Source organism: Diospyros lotus, chromosome 14, assembly GCF_014633365.1.
Source record: "Diospyros lotus cultivar Yz01 chromosome 14, ASM1463336v1, whole genome shotgun sequence".
Taxonomy (NCBI): Eukaryota; Viridiplantae; Streptophyta; class Magnoliopsida; order Ericales; family Ebenaceae; genus Diospyros; species Diospyros lotus.
In genome coordinates, this window is record NC_068351.1 from 828,827 (window position 1) to 846,892 (window position 18,066).

At 35.3% G+C, this 18,066-nt stretch overlaps 3 protein-coding genes across 3 annotated transcripts; 1 reads left to right on the top strand and 2 right to left on the bottom strand.

The window, feature by feature from the left end:
• Positions 1 to 1,182: 1,182 nt before the first annotated feature.
• On the bottom strand, positions 1,183 to 7,346 carry LOC127791210 (BAG family molecular chaperone regulator 4). Its single transcript, XM_052321062.1, has 5 exons — positions 7,019 to 7,346; positions 6,357 to 6,589; positions 6,130 to 6,219; positions 5,911 to 6,057; positions 1,183 to 1,635 (listed from the first exon to the last, which is right to left on the bottom strand). The coding sequence occupies exons 1-5, from the start codon at positions 7,224 to 7,226 to the stop codon at positions 1,432 to 1,434; spliced, it is 882 nt and encodes a 293-aa protein (XP_052177022.1). The 5' UTR covers positions 7,227 to 7,346; the 3' UTR covers positions 1,183 to 1,431.
• Positions 7,347 to 9,147: 1,801 nt separating this feature from the next.
• On the bottom strand, positions 9,148 to 10,474 carry LOC127790509 (uncharacterized). The gene is made up of 3 exons (XM_052320051.1): positions 10,262 to 10,474; positions 9,840 to 10,161; positions 9,148 to 9,737 (listed from the first exon to the last, which is right to left on the bottom strand). The coding sequence occupies exons 1-3, from the start codon at positions 10,384 to 10,386 to the stop codon at positions 9,663 to 9,665; spliced, it is 522 nt and encodes a 173-aa protein (XP_052176011.1). The 5' UTR covers positions 10,387 to 10,474; the 3' UTR covers positions 9,148 to 9,662.
• Positions 10,475 to 15,620: 5,146 nt separating this feature from the next.
• Positions 15,621 to 16,759, top strand: LOC127790510 (transcription factor bHLH140). The gene has a single exon (XM_052320052.1). It carries the CDS (start codon positions 15,768 to 15,770, stop codon positions 16,248 to 16,250), a length of 483 nt encoding a protein of 160 aa, XP_052176012.1. The 5' UTR covers positions 15,621 to 15,767; the 3' UTR covers positions 16,251 to 16,759.
• Positions 16,760 to 18,066: the final 1,307 nt, after the last annotated feature.

Genomic DNA, 18,066 nt, shown 5'->3' on the forward strand with positions numbered 1-18,066 from the left:
ACTCGTCCTACAGCATATTTGTACCCCAGGGCTCCTGCCTGTTGTTTGGTCCATCCGCCCTCTAGATCATACTTTTTTCTTTTTTCGTATAGTAGGAATTGGAGGAAAGGCTCAGTACATTTAGTCTTTGACAGAGATCGTCACTTTCTTCTCTATAACTTACGGGACACGACTGACTTCGTAACATCACGCACCAAGTAAGTCCAAATCTTTAACCTATTCCCGTGGCCCCAAGATAGTCACAATTACTATATTGCTCGCACGGATCTAGTTTTTACTATTTTTACTCTTACCTATCTTAAGAGTTAAACGGATCTTACTTAGGAAAGGCAAAAGTTTGGTCTACTAGAACTAATTGAATCAAACCAATCAAATTAGTAGGTTTGGTTCAGTTTTTTTTCTTATATTAGTTTGGTTGGATTAATTTTTTGCAAAAGTTCGGATCTTCGATTTTGATTTTATTTTTTTGGTCAAAATAATAGAATCAACTAAACCGATCAAACTTTAAAACATCGTCATTTTGATAGTTATATATTCTTGTATTTGATTTTTTCTATTCAATTTTTCGATTATTTATGTGGCTTTTAGTTGTGTCGATTTCTTCAATTTTTTTGATCTTCAGTTGGCTTGATTTTTTTGTGTTTATTCGATTGATTTGATTTTTTTATTTTTGTTTAATTTTTTTGATTTTCAATTTATTCGATTTTTTGATTAATTCAATCAATTCAGTTCAATTTTTTAGTCTAATTCAATTTTTTTTCATTTTTGAACTTTGATTCGTTTAGTAATTGAACTAACCGTTTGCACGCTCCTTGCCCGACTCATAATCATGCTTATAAGATTAGATATAATATAATCGAATTAAGCATATCTAACATGCCATCTCTTGAAAGAGTAACAACTCACAAGATTCAAACTTAAAATCCGAGACTCACTAAAACAGTTACTTGCCGTTACACTATTACATACCGTTCAAGTTACACGCAGTAATTCTTCATCATATTTCAAACACGGCGAGAAAAAATTGAGTCAAATGCTATTGAAAACAGCCTACGGTTCCTGGCTCGCATGTGAGCACCAGGGTATCCGAGGAGGAAGAGTTCACATCAGAGATACAGGAAAATGACAGTGAAGCAGCTTCACATAATTGAAACAAAGGCAACTGGAACCGACGCCAAATCCTAAGCGGGTTTGATATGGATTTTATTTACAAAGCAAAAGGTGAAACCTTTGTCAATCATATATCATCGCAGGAAAGCCACCATGAGCAATTAAAACTACAATGATTTGGGGCCTAAACTGTCCATATCCTTAGAATTCTTTAGTTCAGCGACAAAAATGTAAAATGAACTAAAAACTGGAGCGGATTAATTTAGCATTCCAAGCAGCTCAAGTTCTGTATTTCAAGACAAAATCCAGAACAGATACTAGCTAGTCAAAGACTTCCCAATCTTCAGTCACTTTTGTAGAAGATGGCATGGGCGAAGGGGCACTGAGGCTTCCCATGCCCGAACCGAAGGTCTCCCATTTTGTCGTTACAGAGACGGTCTTGCTGCTGCTGCCGCCGCTGAATGGATTTGAGTTTCTTGCCTTCAGTGAATCCACTTTATCCACCAAGCTCTGAACACGATTCACCTGTCCAGCAATTCATGTAAATTTTTTGTGCCAAAATCCAGAATTCAGGCTGTTTCTAAGCAAATAACCTTATTTATATCAAATTAACACGTCTACTTGTGAATGCTGTTGAAACTTAATTTAAAACACTTTACGTAAACACATATCACAGTCGTAATTTTCCTTTCCATCCTGCAGTAAAGACTACTTTATGAGCAAAAGAGAACATTGATTTGGCATTAGCTACCAAAACCTAAAAGAAAGAATATCAATACATTCTAAACAAATAGAAAGTTGTAAGGTAAAATAAGTCTACAAAGTGGAAATCCGAGGAAGATGCATGCACTAGCTTTTGGGTTTTGGGGAAACATACAACGTACCTACATGATTTGAAGCATTCGTCGTGGATCTCTGATTGCATTTCTTTCTCTGGTTTTTGCAATTATTAATATCCAATATGCACCTTAAGTCTTTTGCATGGTAATGTTTCTCTCATTGCCAATTACTAACATTTAAAGCAAGTATAGCCAGTGTTTGCTCTACTATATAGTATATAGTGTGTGTGTATACAATCATCACTCATTAACTTATAGAACTAAAAGCCAAATATAAGGTGAAAACATAGAACAAAAGAGTCGTATAATTGACTAGTATCAGGTAGAAATTAACACTTCCAGATAGATGGGAACACCATAACGAAAAAATTTCAATGTATTTTAACCAAAGAAAACAAGAAAAGAAAGGAAACATTTAAACATTCTTCAATAGCAAGCAGGGATTTGGCCAGTCATAGAAAACCTTTGATAACAAAGCAAATAATGGATGGGGTAAACCTAGAAGAACAGAACCCCCTATCTTAATTTAACAAATACAAGCTCGAGCTTTAGGGGAAAAAACTAGGCTTGAGATGATGTTATAGTGTTAAGTTACTGTGTTTATGTTATTCATCTTTGATACAGATCATCTAGTTGAAGGAGACGGATGAAAGAACAGCCAGGCAATGTTTCAGTAAGGCACTCGACTAGAATAACGATATCAGGAGAATTAACAGGTCCAAGTCAGAATTATGACTCAGCCCTAAATGATTATTTTGCAAGTACAAATAACTTCAAAGAAATCACTTTTAATTCTATCAGCAGAAGAACAAACCTTCTGTACATCTCATTTAGAGCAAAAAACAGAGGCAATGCCTACAAGCAATTGAAGGTCGTGGAATAGGTACAAGTTTAATACAAAAGCATATAACACTCTAAAAAGCTCCTTCAATCTTTCTCTCCTCTGATTTCAGAAAGTGCAACCCCCAAATCCCTATTCTGATAGTGCACTCACACGGGTAGTTTTCATCATTTTCCAACCTCCACTAGATTCATATTAACCTATAAGCACAACACCTTAAAGGTGAAAAATATTTAGGTCTAATTAATCATGCATCCAAGTTTACCAAATTTTGAGGAAATGCAGCTTTTTGTACTCTGGACCTATTAGTTGAGAAAGATGCCTCAACTAGAAACAAAAACTTTGGCTCTCGGATTTTGAATCAAATGATGAAACACGAAGGCAACGGGTACTGCTAAACCCTCCCTGCACATAATGACCTAAGATAAATTAAAAATGGTGTGCAATGTGCATCACTGAGCCTTTTAATGTGTCCTCAAATGTGATTTAAATCACACTCAAAGTAACTTAAGAATGATCTAAAACAATATATGGTAAACATCTGTCTCCATTTTTTGTTTTTATTGAGTAATGTACTTAATTTCTCATTTTCGTTTTTATTAGGTAACGAGTATCTGTGGAGTGCTCATTACTTAACTAATTTATATAAAAAAAATTCTAATAATAATTTGTTGGTGAAAACTATTATACATACTATAATGACACGATTAAAAATTTTAAAAAATTATTAATAATGACAACTTAATTAATATTGCAAGGATATTATTGTTAGTCAACTTTAAAAACTTTACTATTTATACTGATATTAATATGAATACACACAACTATTGTTCATTTTTGTTTCAAGCAAAAAAAATATATATATATCTCAATCTTTGTTGGGTTGGAAATCTTTTCTTTCTAAATGCAGAAACATAGTAGTATATATATCATAAAACTTTTCCACCAGGTCCTTCAAGGGGAGTAGCATTCTAGACTAATCTACCTATTTTCAGTAAAGGATTTTTCTATATGTACATATTCATGTGAAAGGCTTTCAGAAATGTTGAACTGATGGTTTTAGTTATCTGGCTGTGTTTACAAGCAATTCTTTTGCTGTATGAATGTTTGAGCTGATTCGAAAGGCTTTCATTGAATTCTTTAGCTATTTTTTAGAATGAAATTTACTGGGTACATACATTCATTGGGTACCCATTACCCAACAATCCAAACCCTCCCCATTACCAACCTAGATTGTTGTGTTTACTGGTTTTCTTTTAAAATCAAGAATGAAGCCTACATATCACTTTTTTTTTTAATGTTGTGGGAAATCTAATAACCAACTAAAAGGAACAATGGGATAGGACAATAATCACCTTTATAAGGTAATATGAAAATTGTGACAATTCTAACGAATATGATAAACAACAACAACATATTCAGCCTTTATCCCACTATGTGGGGTCGGCTACATGAATTCTAGACTTCCATGTATAGAATATGATAAGTTTTAAACATTCCAACGGAAGTTAGTTGCATGCATCCAATAAATGTTGGTGCATGCAGGAAATCAAATAACATTCAATGAGGTTAACGACTAAAATATGACCATTATGTGGCATATGATTATACACAGTCAGGGTACTCATCAACCAAAAAAGAAAAAAAAAAAAGAAAAAAAGAAAGAAACATTACAGAGGCAAACAAGACACTAGGATTGAGTTCTTTAAACATAATAGACAAACAATGAATCAATTTGAGCTCCAACATATTCTTAAATTGATATTGGCATACCTGACAAAAAATCAGGCCTGAGATTAAGCCAATGTAATGTTGAGCCAACTTGTTCCATTCAACCTAATATTAGTTTTGATGGTTAACAAAAACACATTTCTGTATTAAAAATATTATTTGATGGCCCTAAGTGATATCTAATTAATTTATAAGTTTGTATCTAAGTCTTATATATATGTTAAATTCAGTTTCTCAAATTATAGTAGTGTTAAAAAGGTTGTATAATATATTTTTTTTAAGTGTCTCAAAATTTCTGGACCAAAAGTCGACTCCCATATAGGAGAAGTCGACTTCTCTCATGCCAGTCGACTAGGGCTTAGCCACAGTCGATATAACCGAAGCTCAGGTTATACAGAGTCGACATAGCCGAGAGCTATGTTTTGACAATCGACTCCCTTCGAAGGGAAGTTGACTCTAGGTCTCTCTGGAGTCGACTCTTTTCAAGTTGTAGTCGACTGTTGGATAGGACAGTCGACTGTCCTGTTCCAATCTTCGGATTTTTAACTCGATTTTTTGCTTGTTTCTTCCACCATATATAAGCATGCTCTTCAAGAAAAAAAAATACAAGGTGTGTGTGCGCGCTCTCTCAAGAACTATCTCTCTAAAAGCAAGCAAGTGCTCAAAGCTCTAAAGCCCACTCAAGAAGCACTCAAGTTCACGAATCTACATTGTGCAACCATCTTCGGAGCTCTTGCAATCAAAGAAACGAAAAGCTATCTTGCAAATCCGCTTGAAGGTTAACTGTATATTTGATCTAATTTGTGTATCGTGTATTTACAGTTGCTTCCCTGTAATCTCTTGTGCTTTACTGTTTTTTGTCCAACGGTGGACATTGTTGTAAAATCAATAAACACTTTCAGTGTGGTTGTTGGTTGGTTTTTCAGAACCATTACAAAATCTAGGTGTAATAGTTTTCGAGATAAGCTACGGGAAAATCTCAGGGTGTTTAAGAATAGTGGAACCCTAAGTGTAGTTGATACCTTAGGAGAGTGGATTAGGTGTGGGATCGCCGAACCACTATATGTCTTGTGTGGCCTTGTTGTTTTTATTTCTTGTGGATCTTGTGCAATCAAATCACTATCTCAAAGCAATCAAAATATACGAATATATATCAAAGTACTTTTAAGTATAAAAATTAATCAAGAGGTTTCAAAGAAATTGAAAATAGGTTAAACTTTTAGTAACTCAATTCAACCCCCCCCCCCCCCCCCCCCTCGAGTTGCCGTTGTATTGCGTCAAGGGACCAACAGGTAACAGTGTTAAGATGGTTATCCCAACAAGTATCATATCTAGCACAGGAAAAGTAACACAAGCAATAAGAACAACCCCAAGTTATTGAACCCTAACCTCAAGCTTCCTTTGCACTTTCCCTTCTCCTTCAGCCTCAATGCTATCCAATTTCAGCAGCTGCCTCATTAGTAACTCACCTAAAACAACAAATTCCTTCTCTCCACCCTTAGTCCCACCAGACACAGCTGCTTCCAGAGCAGTCACCTGGAAAAGAAAACAGCAGGTATGAGTCCCCAGGAAACAGAAGCAATACCATTATAGTAGATTGGGGCCCACCTGTTCAGCAAGCTTATCGACCTCTGCTCTGACTTCAGCCACAGCCGCAAAGTCTCTAGGTAGATTACTGCTCTTTACCTCCTCAACTTGCTATGTTTGCCCGGGCCATCCATAGCAGCCAACTGTTAGGGGGAGGGAGCGCAAGAGCGAGTTTAGTCTCAAAGCTACACGGCTAGATATGGAGAAAATAAATAAAAAGGATCCACCTTTTCTGCAAGCTTATCAACCTCTTGTCTGGCTTCACCAGTGGTTGAACAAGCACTCGAAGACTCAATGCATTTCACTTCTTTAAGCATCTTCTCTTTGCTTCTTGGATCTTCCATGAGTAGCACCTTGGCGTTATCCTTCACACCCACCAAGTGCAGGTACTCTTGATCCTCTTTCTCCTTTCCTCTGAACAATAATCTTTGTTGATCAGGCTCCAAACCATTTTCTTTGGCAATATACCTTTTCAGATCCCCTTCCATTAACAGAAATCAAAGCTCAGAATACCTCCTCAAAAACTAGCTTAAAATTTGCTGTTAGGATATGTTTTAATGATCTTAAAACCTCCTTCTCAGTTACCTCCAGCTCACCCAAATGCACCCACCGTTATGATTTCAACACCCAAATGGGGTCTCACAAAGAGCAGATGTACCTACCATAAGGAAGATGTCCTAATACTTCTTTTCATTTTAGTTCTTATAGAACGCTCAATGGATTGCTTTGTAAACAAGCATGCAGAACAGAATGCCAGCATCACAAGCAAGGTTTAAATGTATGAATACTAACTTCAAGTAGAAGATCCATAGGCCATTAAAAGCAGAAAGTGAGAGCAAGGGCAGAAATCCCATAAACAAAAATGCAATCTTTTTCTATTTCTTCCTCGCAGAAGAAGAAGAGGAATTACCAAAAGTGGATTGGGAAGGAACAACAAGGTCCAGCCGGTTCAACCCGTGAACGACGTTGATCTTGATTGCAGGACCACCACCGCCAGCGTGAACGTGATCGCCGTCGCCGGCGTCTCTCTTCTGCACAAGCATGCCGCCGGGTCTCACCTCCCAGTCGATATCCTCATTGCCGTCGACCACTGGCTCTCTGAAATTTGATCCTTTCATTCCAAATCCCGGAACAAGCGATTGAGAAAATACTGTCGGGTGAACAGCTAAATTGGGGTTTTTGACAAAGTGGTTGGTTAGTTTAAGCAAGACAATGAATGCTGGAAGGGTTTGGGAGAAGCGATGGGGTTTCCTTCGCTCTGAACCGGCGGTCGGTTGAAAAATTAATTGGCGGTTAATTAGATTTTGCCCCACAACTATCATGCTTTTCCATTCAATGCCCTTAACTTACAAAAATTCACATGTAACCGACACTCGTGAAGAATTAGTACGGAAGAGTTAATGTCAAAAATCAAATCTTTCTGAACAAATTAATATCATTTTATAATTGGTATTTGAATCAAAACTATATCGAACAAATTTAATATCATTTTATAATTGATAAATACTCTTTATAACGATGAATATAATATTATATTAATAACTATAGTATTAAATAATTATATTGTTATGTTATAGACAAATGCTCATTAAAAGACTAAAAAAGTTTAAAATATTTTTTTAAGTTAAAAGGCATAAATTTTTCATATTTGAAAGAGTACCACACCAATGTCCAAACTAAATAACTCTAATTTTAAAAAATTTCTATGAATATTTAAAGAAAAATAAGTGATTATCTATAAAAAATTATAATTCGAAGAGAATTTTAAAATATTAAATAAATATCATCTATAAAAATTTTCATCCTAATAGGTTCTAAAAATATTAAAATCTTGATTCCAACCAGATTAAAAAGAATTACAGTAAATATTATCTATAAAAATATTAATTTTAATAAGATTATAAAAAGTCAAAATAGATATTATCTATAAAAATCTTAATTTTAAATTACTTAAAGTTACTCCATATCTCTTTATAAATAAATTGATACTCATTCTAAAAATATACATCTTTAATACTGATATTAATATCACTTTCATCATTTTCAGTGTCTTAACTTAAATATTGAAGTACCTGCATAAAAACTTTCCCGCACTATATGACCGTTTCTTGTTTTGCAGGTTCAATCAACTTAATAATGACGTTCTCAATTAAATAAATTTCTTGTTGTATCTTGATAACAATATTTACATATTTTAAAATTAAATTATTATAATTAATAAATATTAATATTGATAAATATAAAAGATTTTAAACTTAACATATCATATTTGGTATAGCATAGTGATTATTCAGTACCTAACTTACACTAAAATAGAAATACAAAATGGATAGGAAATAATATCACTTTCATCATTTTTAGTGTCTAACTTAAATATCAAAGTATTTGAACAAAAAAATTTCCCGTATTATATGACCGTTTCTTTTTTTGCAAGTTCAATCAACTTAATAATGACGTTCTCAGTTAAATAAATTATCTGTTGTATTTTGATAACAATATTTACATATTTTAAAAATAAATTATTATAATTTATAAATATTAATATTGATAAATATAAAAGATTTTGAACTTAACATATCATATTTGGTATAACATATTAATTATTTACTATCTAACTTAGACTAAAACAGAAATACAAAATGGATAGGAAATAATACTTTAAAAAAACAAAAAATAAAAAATTGAGAAAATATATAAATAAAAAGAATTAAAAGTTTTTAATTATTTAATCAAATATAAATTGTTTTCATACATTAAAGTTACTTGAGGATAATAATTTATTTCTGATTATTGCATATTGAATATTGAATTAATTATTTTGACACAAGTTATTGTGAAAAAAATGGCAAAGTTTCAATTTTATGCATCTTACAAAAGTATTTTCATTCATAAAAATTTGAAATTCAGCATCACAAGAAATTTCTGAAAATTTGGGCAAGGAAATATTTTATGTGATCAATTCAATCTAATATAAAAATCTTAAATTCAGACCCCCATTAATAAATACCTAATGCTAACAACAATCATTACTAAAGCCCCAACCCCAAAGGCCCAGAGTCATTAGTAAAGCCCAACCCAAGGCCCAGAATCTTCCCAAATCAAACCAAACCAATGCAGATGATTAATAATTAAAAAAAATATGTATATTCACAAGTTCAATCTCGGGATGAACTTGCGGAGAGTCTCCCGCTACATCTTACGAATTTTTATAGGAAAGATAAATCTGAATCTAATTCACACGGTTGAATCCGAACCTAAAAATCCAAATCGTCCGCGACTCCCCCCTTACCACTAAGTTCAATCTTGTATAATAGAAACGATGCACGGCTAATGTTGCTTAATTAGGAAACATCTGATCACCACTACAGGATTCTAAAGTCTCCAGCATCAGGGAGATCATAAGGAAATTAAAATTTTCACAACCTTGGCTTTGAAGCCAAGAAAAGGAAGTTAAATTTTCTCGAGAGACAAACAGCCTTAGCTTTCAAGCCAAGAAAATTATCAGAGCAAACATCGCATCACATTCGAGCAGATATAGAGCTGGTTTTCATTGATCAGAAATACGCCACAAAAGAAGCCTCCCCAAGAACATGCCCCTCAACTGCTTCCAACAGCTTCTCCTTCGTCACCTGTAAATTAATGCCACCAACACAAACGAAATCAAATCAAGTAATAAATATGTAGGAAGATTGCAGAAAGAAATATAGCAATATTTTCGGGGAAAATGATACCTTATTCCCGAGATGCAGCTCATCATCCAAAGCAAAGAGCCTGAACTCCAAACGATGAGCCTGCAACTGGTGCCCCGGCGTCGGCAACTTGGGGCCGCGCCAACCCGGGACCTTCCAGTAATTGACCCCTTCTTTGATCCCACTATACTCGCCGCCCGCCTCCTCCTCCTTGCCAGAGAACCCCTCCGGCAAGCCCTTCAACGTTGGCGGGATGTTCACCACCACCCAATGAGACCACGGGATGATCGGCCCATCTGGGTCTTGCGGGTCAAGATCATGCACAACCAGGGCCAGGCTCTTCGTCCCCTCCGGCACGTTGTACCTATTGAAACATTGAAATTAAGTAAAACAAAGTATCGAAATGTATCATATGATATTGTGTTACATCGTAAAAATTCACAGAATATTCTAATTAAAAGGACCATTCTAAGGGCGGGGAGAGGTCCTTCTTGGCTCCTTGTCCGTCGCCGGTGTATTTTCTCGGCAGCCTGCCCTCGTGGCTGATGCCCGGGGACACCACCCTGAACTCGTCGCTCGCGTTCGCCATTCAAGCTCGAAATCAAGACCTTGAATTCTTGATGAACCTAGAGGGTCTCCTCACGCAAATTTTTCGGCGCAAAGTTGAAGTCTAGCAAACGGAGGAAGAGATCTTATAGTAAATAATGGCTGTTTTCGTGAGTAGGATGACAAGTGTTGGAAAAAGTTTCGCGCTGGCAAAGGCAAACTGCGAGCTTTGTGCAGTTGCGACACGTGTATGCCACGTGGAAGGCAGTGGTGTGCGCTGGACGAACTGGGAGAATTGCTCACGTGGCCTGGAATATATTTCGAGTAGAAATGGTCCAAATGGATAAACTTTTTGAGTCATCATCTTTTAGAATTATTTTCATTATTTAAAAATTATATTAATGATCTGTTTATTTTAAATTCCGGAAAAAATCTTCAAATTTTATAATATAACGAATCGCATTACGGAATGTATTGTCAATCGGGTCTTAGCCAACATTAATGTAATGGTGATTGGTTGCTTCAATTCAGCGTCAAATCCAATCAAATACTGTACGTAGTACTCTTTGGGGTCCTTTGAATCTAGCAGACCAAGCCATGGAGAAGCAGAAGCAGTCCATTATTATTATATTAATTAATGGATCGATGTTCCAGCTTCAGCTGCTGCCGCTTCGTCTTCTTGTTCTTCTCGTACGTACGTACCTTCGAACAACTATTTCTAGTTAGACATTGCCAACTAAATTCCTTAGCTCCTCCCGTCCGTGGAGACTTAATTTCCCTCGATTTCAACACCTCTTTAGCAACTCCTCCTCCCCCTCCTCCTCCTCCTAGTCCTGGCAAGATATCAGTATTAGTATATATGATGAGAGCTACCTAGTTTTGGCGCTGTTTGCCCGTACTGGTCGGTCACTCATGATCAGTCATGACCAGACAGACATCCTCAAGTGGGGAAGCCAGCCCAACCCCAAAATAAAATGGGAAAAAGTTTGCTGCTTTAGTAAAGTTTAGTTAAATTAATTAAAAATCAACGACTGTTCACAAACCTACTACAATATTACTGTAGCAGTAGGGGGGGGTCGGTCATCCATTTTTATTTCTTCATTGGGTGGGTGGATTGGTTGTTGTTGTTAACCAGTCTAATCAGAGACTCTAATGGGATGTGAGAACCTATCAGTTGTGCCGTATTTTCTCGACTATTATCATCCATCACTGCATCCGAGGGAAAGCAAAGCAAAGAAAGGAAAAGAAAAGCTTTGATTGATGTGGGCACTGAGCTGACGATTGACTGGACAGCTTATGCAGATAGATTTCAGTTCAACAAGCAACTTATACACAAATATATCTGTAATAATTAAGTTCTGTATTTCTACCCACCCTAGCTAGCTATCTCCAAGGTAGAACACGGCATTACACGTGCTCTTGCCTGCTCATCTCTGTTTTTCACGGTCTGGAGAGTTAGCCCGGTGCCATCATCAGTTAGGCTGCTGATAAAATGGGGTGTGTTTGATGGGAAGGCGCGGTGAGAGGTCATCAGCATCATGTCACCCTTGTAATTCAGATGGCTAGAGTTAATATTTAATAAGATATTGTTGAAAATTTTGAATAGTATTTTATGTGAGTTGATCCAATTTACTCTAAATATTAATTATTGATCGTCAGTCGAGAGTTAGGCTGGGTAAGCTCATTGAAATAATTTAATTCTGAGAGAGAGGAAACGAAAAAGGAAAAGAAATAGAAATGTGATCCATATTCAACAACTTAGAATGCATTAGCTCTAAGAATAGAGATGTCTGTCTGTTAGTTGCTATATAATTTCACTGAACATATGGATCATGCCTAGTGTCCCTATGATCAACTTCATATATACTTGATTAGAGCAATTAGTTCTGGGAATTTTGGGACAAATTTCAAAGCAGTACTGTCACTACCTTGCAGATCGAATATAGAGTTGTTCCTCAACTACCAGACTCCAACATGTGAGCTAACTAGTGCTGTATATATATCTAATCATCATAGTACCAATCTCATGGGATTGCTGTAGATGTTCAAACGCGAATCTTCAAGAAAGCTAGAAAACTAAAACAATATGTCCAAGCTAGCAGAGGGCATGAAGCCTAATATAAATTAGGGAAATTCTATCACGAACCCGAAAAATTACTCTTTATAACCCACGTCCCATCAAAATTTCTAATAATTTTAAAATACCTATTTTATCCCCCCACAGCCACAGCCAACCCTCTTCTCCGATCACCTCTCATTGCCGACCATCATCTCGCATATCTCTTTCCCTCCTACATCATATACACACAAACACATACATATATATATACAGAGCATGGCCGCAGCCATGGCAGCCGCGACCATGCAACTAGCAAGCTCACACACACACCCATATATATATACATATATATATATATACAGAGCAACCCAGCACACACATATATATATATACACACACACTCATACACACTTATATATATATATACACACTCACACACACAAAAACATGGCCGCGGCCATGAAAACCTCCGCACCTCGCGGTGCGGAGGTTTTTAGCAACCCCCGCACCGCGAGGTGCGGGGATTGCTGAAATCCCCAACTGCTAGCAGTCGGGAAGACTTTTTATATTTTTATTTTAATTAAAAATTTTATTAATATAAAATAAAATTAAAAATAATACAAATAAATAATTTTTTAATTTCTGCATTTTAAGTAATTATAATTTAACTAATTTTAAATTTTAAATCATGGTGTTGAATTTTTAATACTTAAAAGAATTTAAAATTAATTAATTTATCTTATTAAATTACTTGAAGATACACATATCTAAAAATTCTATCATCATTTAAAATATATTTTTTTTTATAATTACATATATTTAAAAAGAATATATTTTAAATGATGATAGGATTTTTAAATTTATCTTATTGAATTAGGTAAAGATATATATATTTAAAAAAAATTATTTTAAATGATGATAGGATTTTTAGATAGGCATATTTTTAAGTAATTCAATAAAATAAATTTTAAATTTTTTTAAGTATTAAAAATTCAACACTTAATTACAATGATTTAAAATTTAAAATTAGTTAATTTATAATTACTTAAAATACAGATATTTAGAATTTATTTATTTATTTTATTTTATTATAATAAAACAAATTTAATTAAAATAAAACAAATTTAATCAAGCCTTCCCAACAGTCGGGGAAGGCTTGATTCCACGGTGCGGAGATTTTAGAAATCCCCGCACCTCACGGTGTGGGGGTTGCTGAAACCCTCGCACCGCGAGGTGCGGGGATTTCAAAAACTCTCGCACCTCGCAGTGCGGGGATTGCAGAAACCCCCACACCGCGAGGTACGGGGGTTTCATGGCCGCAGCTGCCATGGCCGCGGCCATGGAACTTGTATATATATATATATATATAAGTGTGTGTGAGTGTGTGTATATATATTTATATAGGTGTGTGAGTGTATATGTGTGTGTGCGTTGGGTTGCATGGTCGCGGCTGCCATAGCCGCGGCCATGCTGTGTGTATATATATATGTATAAATATGTGTGAGTGCGTATTTATATATTTAGGTGATGGTTGGGGATGAGAGGTGATCGAAGAAGAGAGTTTGCTGTGGGTTGTGGGGGTAAAAGAGGTATATTAAAATTATTGAAAATTTTGATGGGACGTGGGTTTTGAAGAGTAAATTTTCGGGTTCCGAATAAAATTTCCCTATAAATTATGCCAATGTTCCCAATTTCTTGACAAAAATGAACTCAAATTATGGGTTCCATAAGGTTATAAATCACTTAATATTGGCCACCAATACTATATATCTCCTATGCTAGCTATTGTTTGGAGCTGGAATTTTTTTTAAAAAAAAATTGAATTGAAAAAAATCATATTCATTCCTAGGAAAATACAAGACAATTTGATTTACTTCAAGTTTCTTGTTCTTTCCTAACATGGTAGTTGCAAACATACCTAGTAAGAGTAGGTATAATCCGAAGAAGAAAACAACTAGGTTATGTATATAGATATGCACCAAAAGTTGCCAACTTTTAGCAACTCCAAAGAATATAATTCTGCATGTTTACTAATTATATTTGTTTGAGGTCATGAAAATATATGCGGAATTTAGGATCAGTGATCGTTTCTTTCTAAAAATAAACAAAAAGACTTCTCTTTTGGGAATAGTATATATACCCATTAAAAGAAGAGTTGATCCAGTAGTAATCGGCTCTTTTTCACTTTCCCAAAAAGAGGCAATTTAATTTGTGGCTTTCTCAAGGAAAAGAGAAAATGGTTGAAGCAATTGAGCATCCACAGTAACCCTCTTTCAGCGAGCAGTGAGAATCATAGGCTAAAGGAAAAGTTTAAAGGACTTCAAAGCCGGCAAAAATTTCATCTTTGGATTTGGAATCAGACACAACCTGCAACCATGATACTTCTACATTGAGGCCCCCCCCCCCCTCCTCGTTCCCACCCAAAACCTAGAAATAGTGAGGCTACTGTTGTGCCACTTAAATGAAATCTAACCATGTAGTTTAATGTATATGATATTCTTGTTATCTGTGGGACTATTGATGAATCAATACACACACACATGTGAAGAATAGAATGTGTTTCACACTAGTACAGTCACAAGATCAATAATATTCCCATGGAATAAGAGTACTCCTTAAAAATCTTTGCTTTCATTCGTACAGAGTTATGTGACTCTAATATTTGAATTTTTGAGTTTAAGATTTGAAATTAATTGTTTGTTTATATTATTGTTAAAAATAAGTATTTGCATTTAGCATAATCTAAGTGTAAACCCATTTCTATTGAATAAATTATATGTGGTTCTATAGATCTCAACTTCTGTGCTTGAGCATTGAAGTGTATTTGACGCAGCAGATCAAGTGTTCTTGACCTATTTAATTAATTACCACACAATCAAAGAATCAAAGTTCATTTATCCCCTCGGATTCGTGTTATATAGACATAAACTTGGTACAAAAATGTCATACAAACCATATAAACAAAATAAATTATTTTAAAAATATTAATTATAAGAGTTTTAGAGTTCTCTATTTCTGAGTGGGTCACATGAGGCAGGGACTGCCTGGTAAAGTGAAGCAAAGGAGGAGGCAATAAGCTAAATTTTGATTCAAGCTCTAAGCCCTATGGCTATGTCCTAGCTAGCTGGCTAGGGTGGCCTCCATATCCTGCACCAGAGATTGTGCTGACTCCTATGACTACAACTAAACCTTCATTTACTTCATCATTTCATATGATCATTTCAGCGTACCTAAACTCTCTCTCTCTCTCTCTCTACCCCGGATATATATATATATATATTTATGTTCCATGAACTTCGTATAATCCCCAAAAGCATTCTTGTGTCCAAAAAATTGTTCTGTGGACTCTGACTTGGCATTTGACAATGAATTGCTACGCTCCTGAATCATCTTCCGTGCAGAAGTATGGGAAAGAGAACAAGAAGGGGAGTGGTAGGAAGAGAAGCAAGGCGGCCGTGAGGCTGTCGACGGACCCGCAAAGCGTGGCGGCGCGGGAGCGGCGCCACCGAATCAGCGACCGGTTCAAGATCTTGCAGAGCCTGGTCCCCGGCGGGGCGAAGATGGACACTGTCTCGATGCTGGAGGAGGCCATTCACTACGTCAAGTTCCTCAAGACACAGATATGGCTTCACCAGACCATGATCAACTTCCAGGACGATGTCGACCCATTGACGACTCTCTTATTCCCTCCTCCTCCTCCTCCTTCTCTTCCGGCTCCCCATCAGTGCCTCTACTCGCCGGAAAACCTTTTGGCCCACGGAATGCAATCTTTGGCGCCGCCGTTTGGGTTGCCGGATTCTTATAACCTCCAAGGTGATGATATAAAGCCCTTCGGTGGATACCCATGAACTAGTACTACTTCTTTAGCCCAGTCTGTCCCTTGCCTGCAGTGGATGTCGTATGGCTTGTTAGTGTACACTATATATTACTATGCTTAGGAAAAGAAAAGAACAAAAAAAAAAATGTGTTGCGTGATGAATATATATTAGCAACTATCCTGGAAATAGTTATAATTAAAGTAGTAATAATAAATGTTGTGTGCTAAGACATTATCTCAAACTTGGGTGTTTGTTTCCCGAGGAGAGAAAACAAGCGCTTGTCATGATCTCCATGAACTCTACGGTCTTCCTCCTGCATCTTAAATGGCACTGCAGCCCGCAGGTGAGTGTTACGTGTCTCAGTTATCAACAAGCAACTATAAATAGCTATCGATCCCTCGTATTCGAGAACCTTTCTCTCTTCCTTCTTCCCGACTTCCAGATTTCGATCAAGAATATCATCATCAACACAAGCTCTCTCTCTCTCTCTCTCTCTCTCTCTCTCTCTGTCATAAAAGCATCTTAATTTCTCTTGGATGACTTTTCACAGCGATCAACCGCACACTTCTACATATATAATTTCATCTACATTCTGACTCTTTACCACATTCTATTTTGACTTGAGCATCGAAAAACTTACCTGTTTTATACCTTATAGCTTTTCTTTGAGGCCAACCTTCTACAATATATAAGCCTTGTTCCCCTGCCAATAATAATCAATTCATATATATAAATAAAGCTAGCTAGATTTAAGGAAACAAAAGAAAGATGGGTTTTGTTGAATCTTATAATAATAATAATGGGCCGAGCTGTAATGGATGTGTACTCTTTTAAAGCCCACAATTTATTTTATTTTAAATTTCATTAAAACTATATAGTTATCAAACGTTATTGATTAGATTTAGTGTCGTTCGAATTTGTTTATTTTGAGTGAAATCATTATCTTTTTTATAAATAAAATAGATTTTCAACTTTCAACAATTGATAATGTTATAATTGTGATTTAAAATATAAATTTAATTTATGATTGAGATTTTTAATTTGATGGTAATTATAATTTTAAATTTAATTATGATTAAAATATTATTAATTTTAATTTTGAGTGAAATTTATCTCATTCGAATAAATATCATCTTGAATTATCTTCTGATGATTATAAATAGATGTTTAATATCTTAAAATAAATTTTTATGTAATTAATGATTTACTTGTGATTTATTTTTGATTTAAATTTCATAAGAGATAGTTATAAATAAATATAAAGTGGGGAACATGGGCTGATTTGTTTGAGGAGTTTGGGTAGCACGTGGGAGATAGATGTACAATCGTTTACGTGTTTATTTATCTGGATGGATTGTTTCGTCATTTTCAATGAAAAACGAATGTTGAAACCGAGACCAGTCCAGTCCAGTCCAGTCCCTATAAGGAGGCGGCCGGCCTTGGGTCCTCTTCGTTTAATTTGTCGTTATTCACGTCAACCTTAGCAACTTGTCTAGTCCTAGTCCTTGGAGGAGGACCCATCCATTTTGGAAGGGAAGTGCCGATCCCACACAAGTTTGAGAGATATTTATTAATTGAATTATGCAGGTGGTCAGGTCCGCCTCACTTCTTTTACTCTTCTTTCATCTATATTTATTTATACGTTGTAATCAAATACACATTTTTGTTCATCCACTTTCACATTTTCTGTGCGTCCATTCTAATTTTTTATTTTAAATTTATATTTTTAAATTAATTTATTTTTTATTTTTTATATCAAATTAAACTTTTTATTATTTCAATTTAAATTTTAAGTCAATTTAATTTTTATATTTTAATATATAAAAAATAAGATAAGGAAATTTAA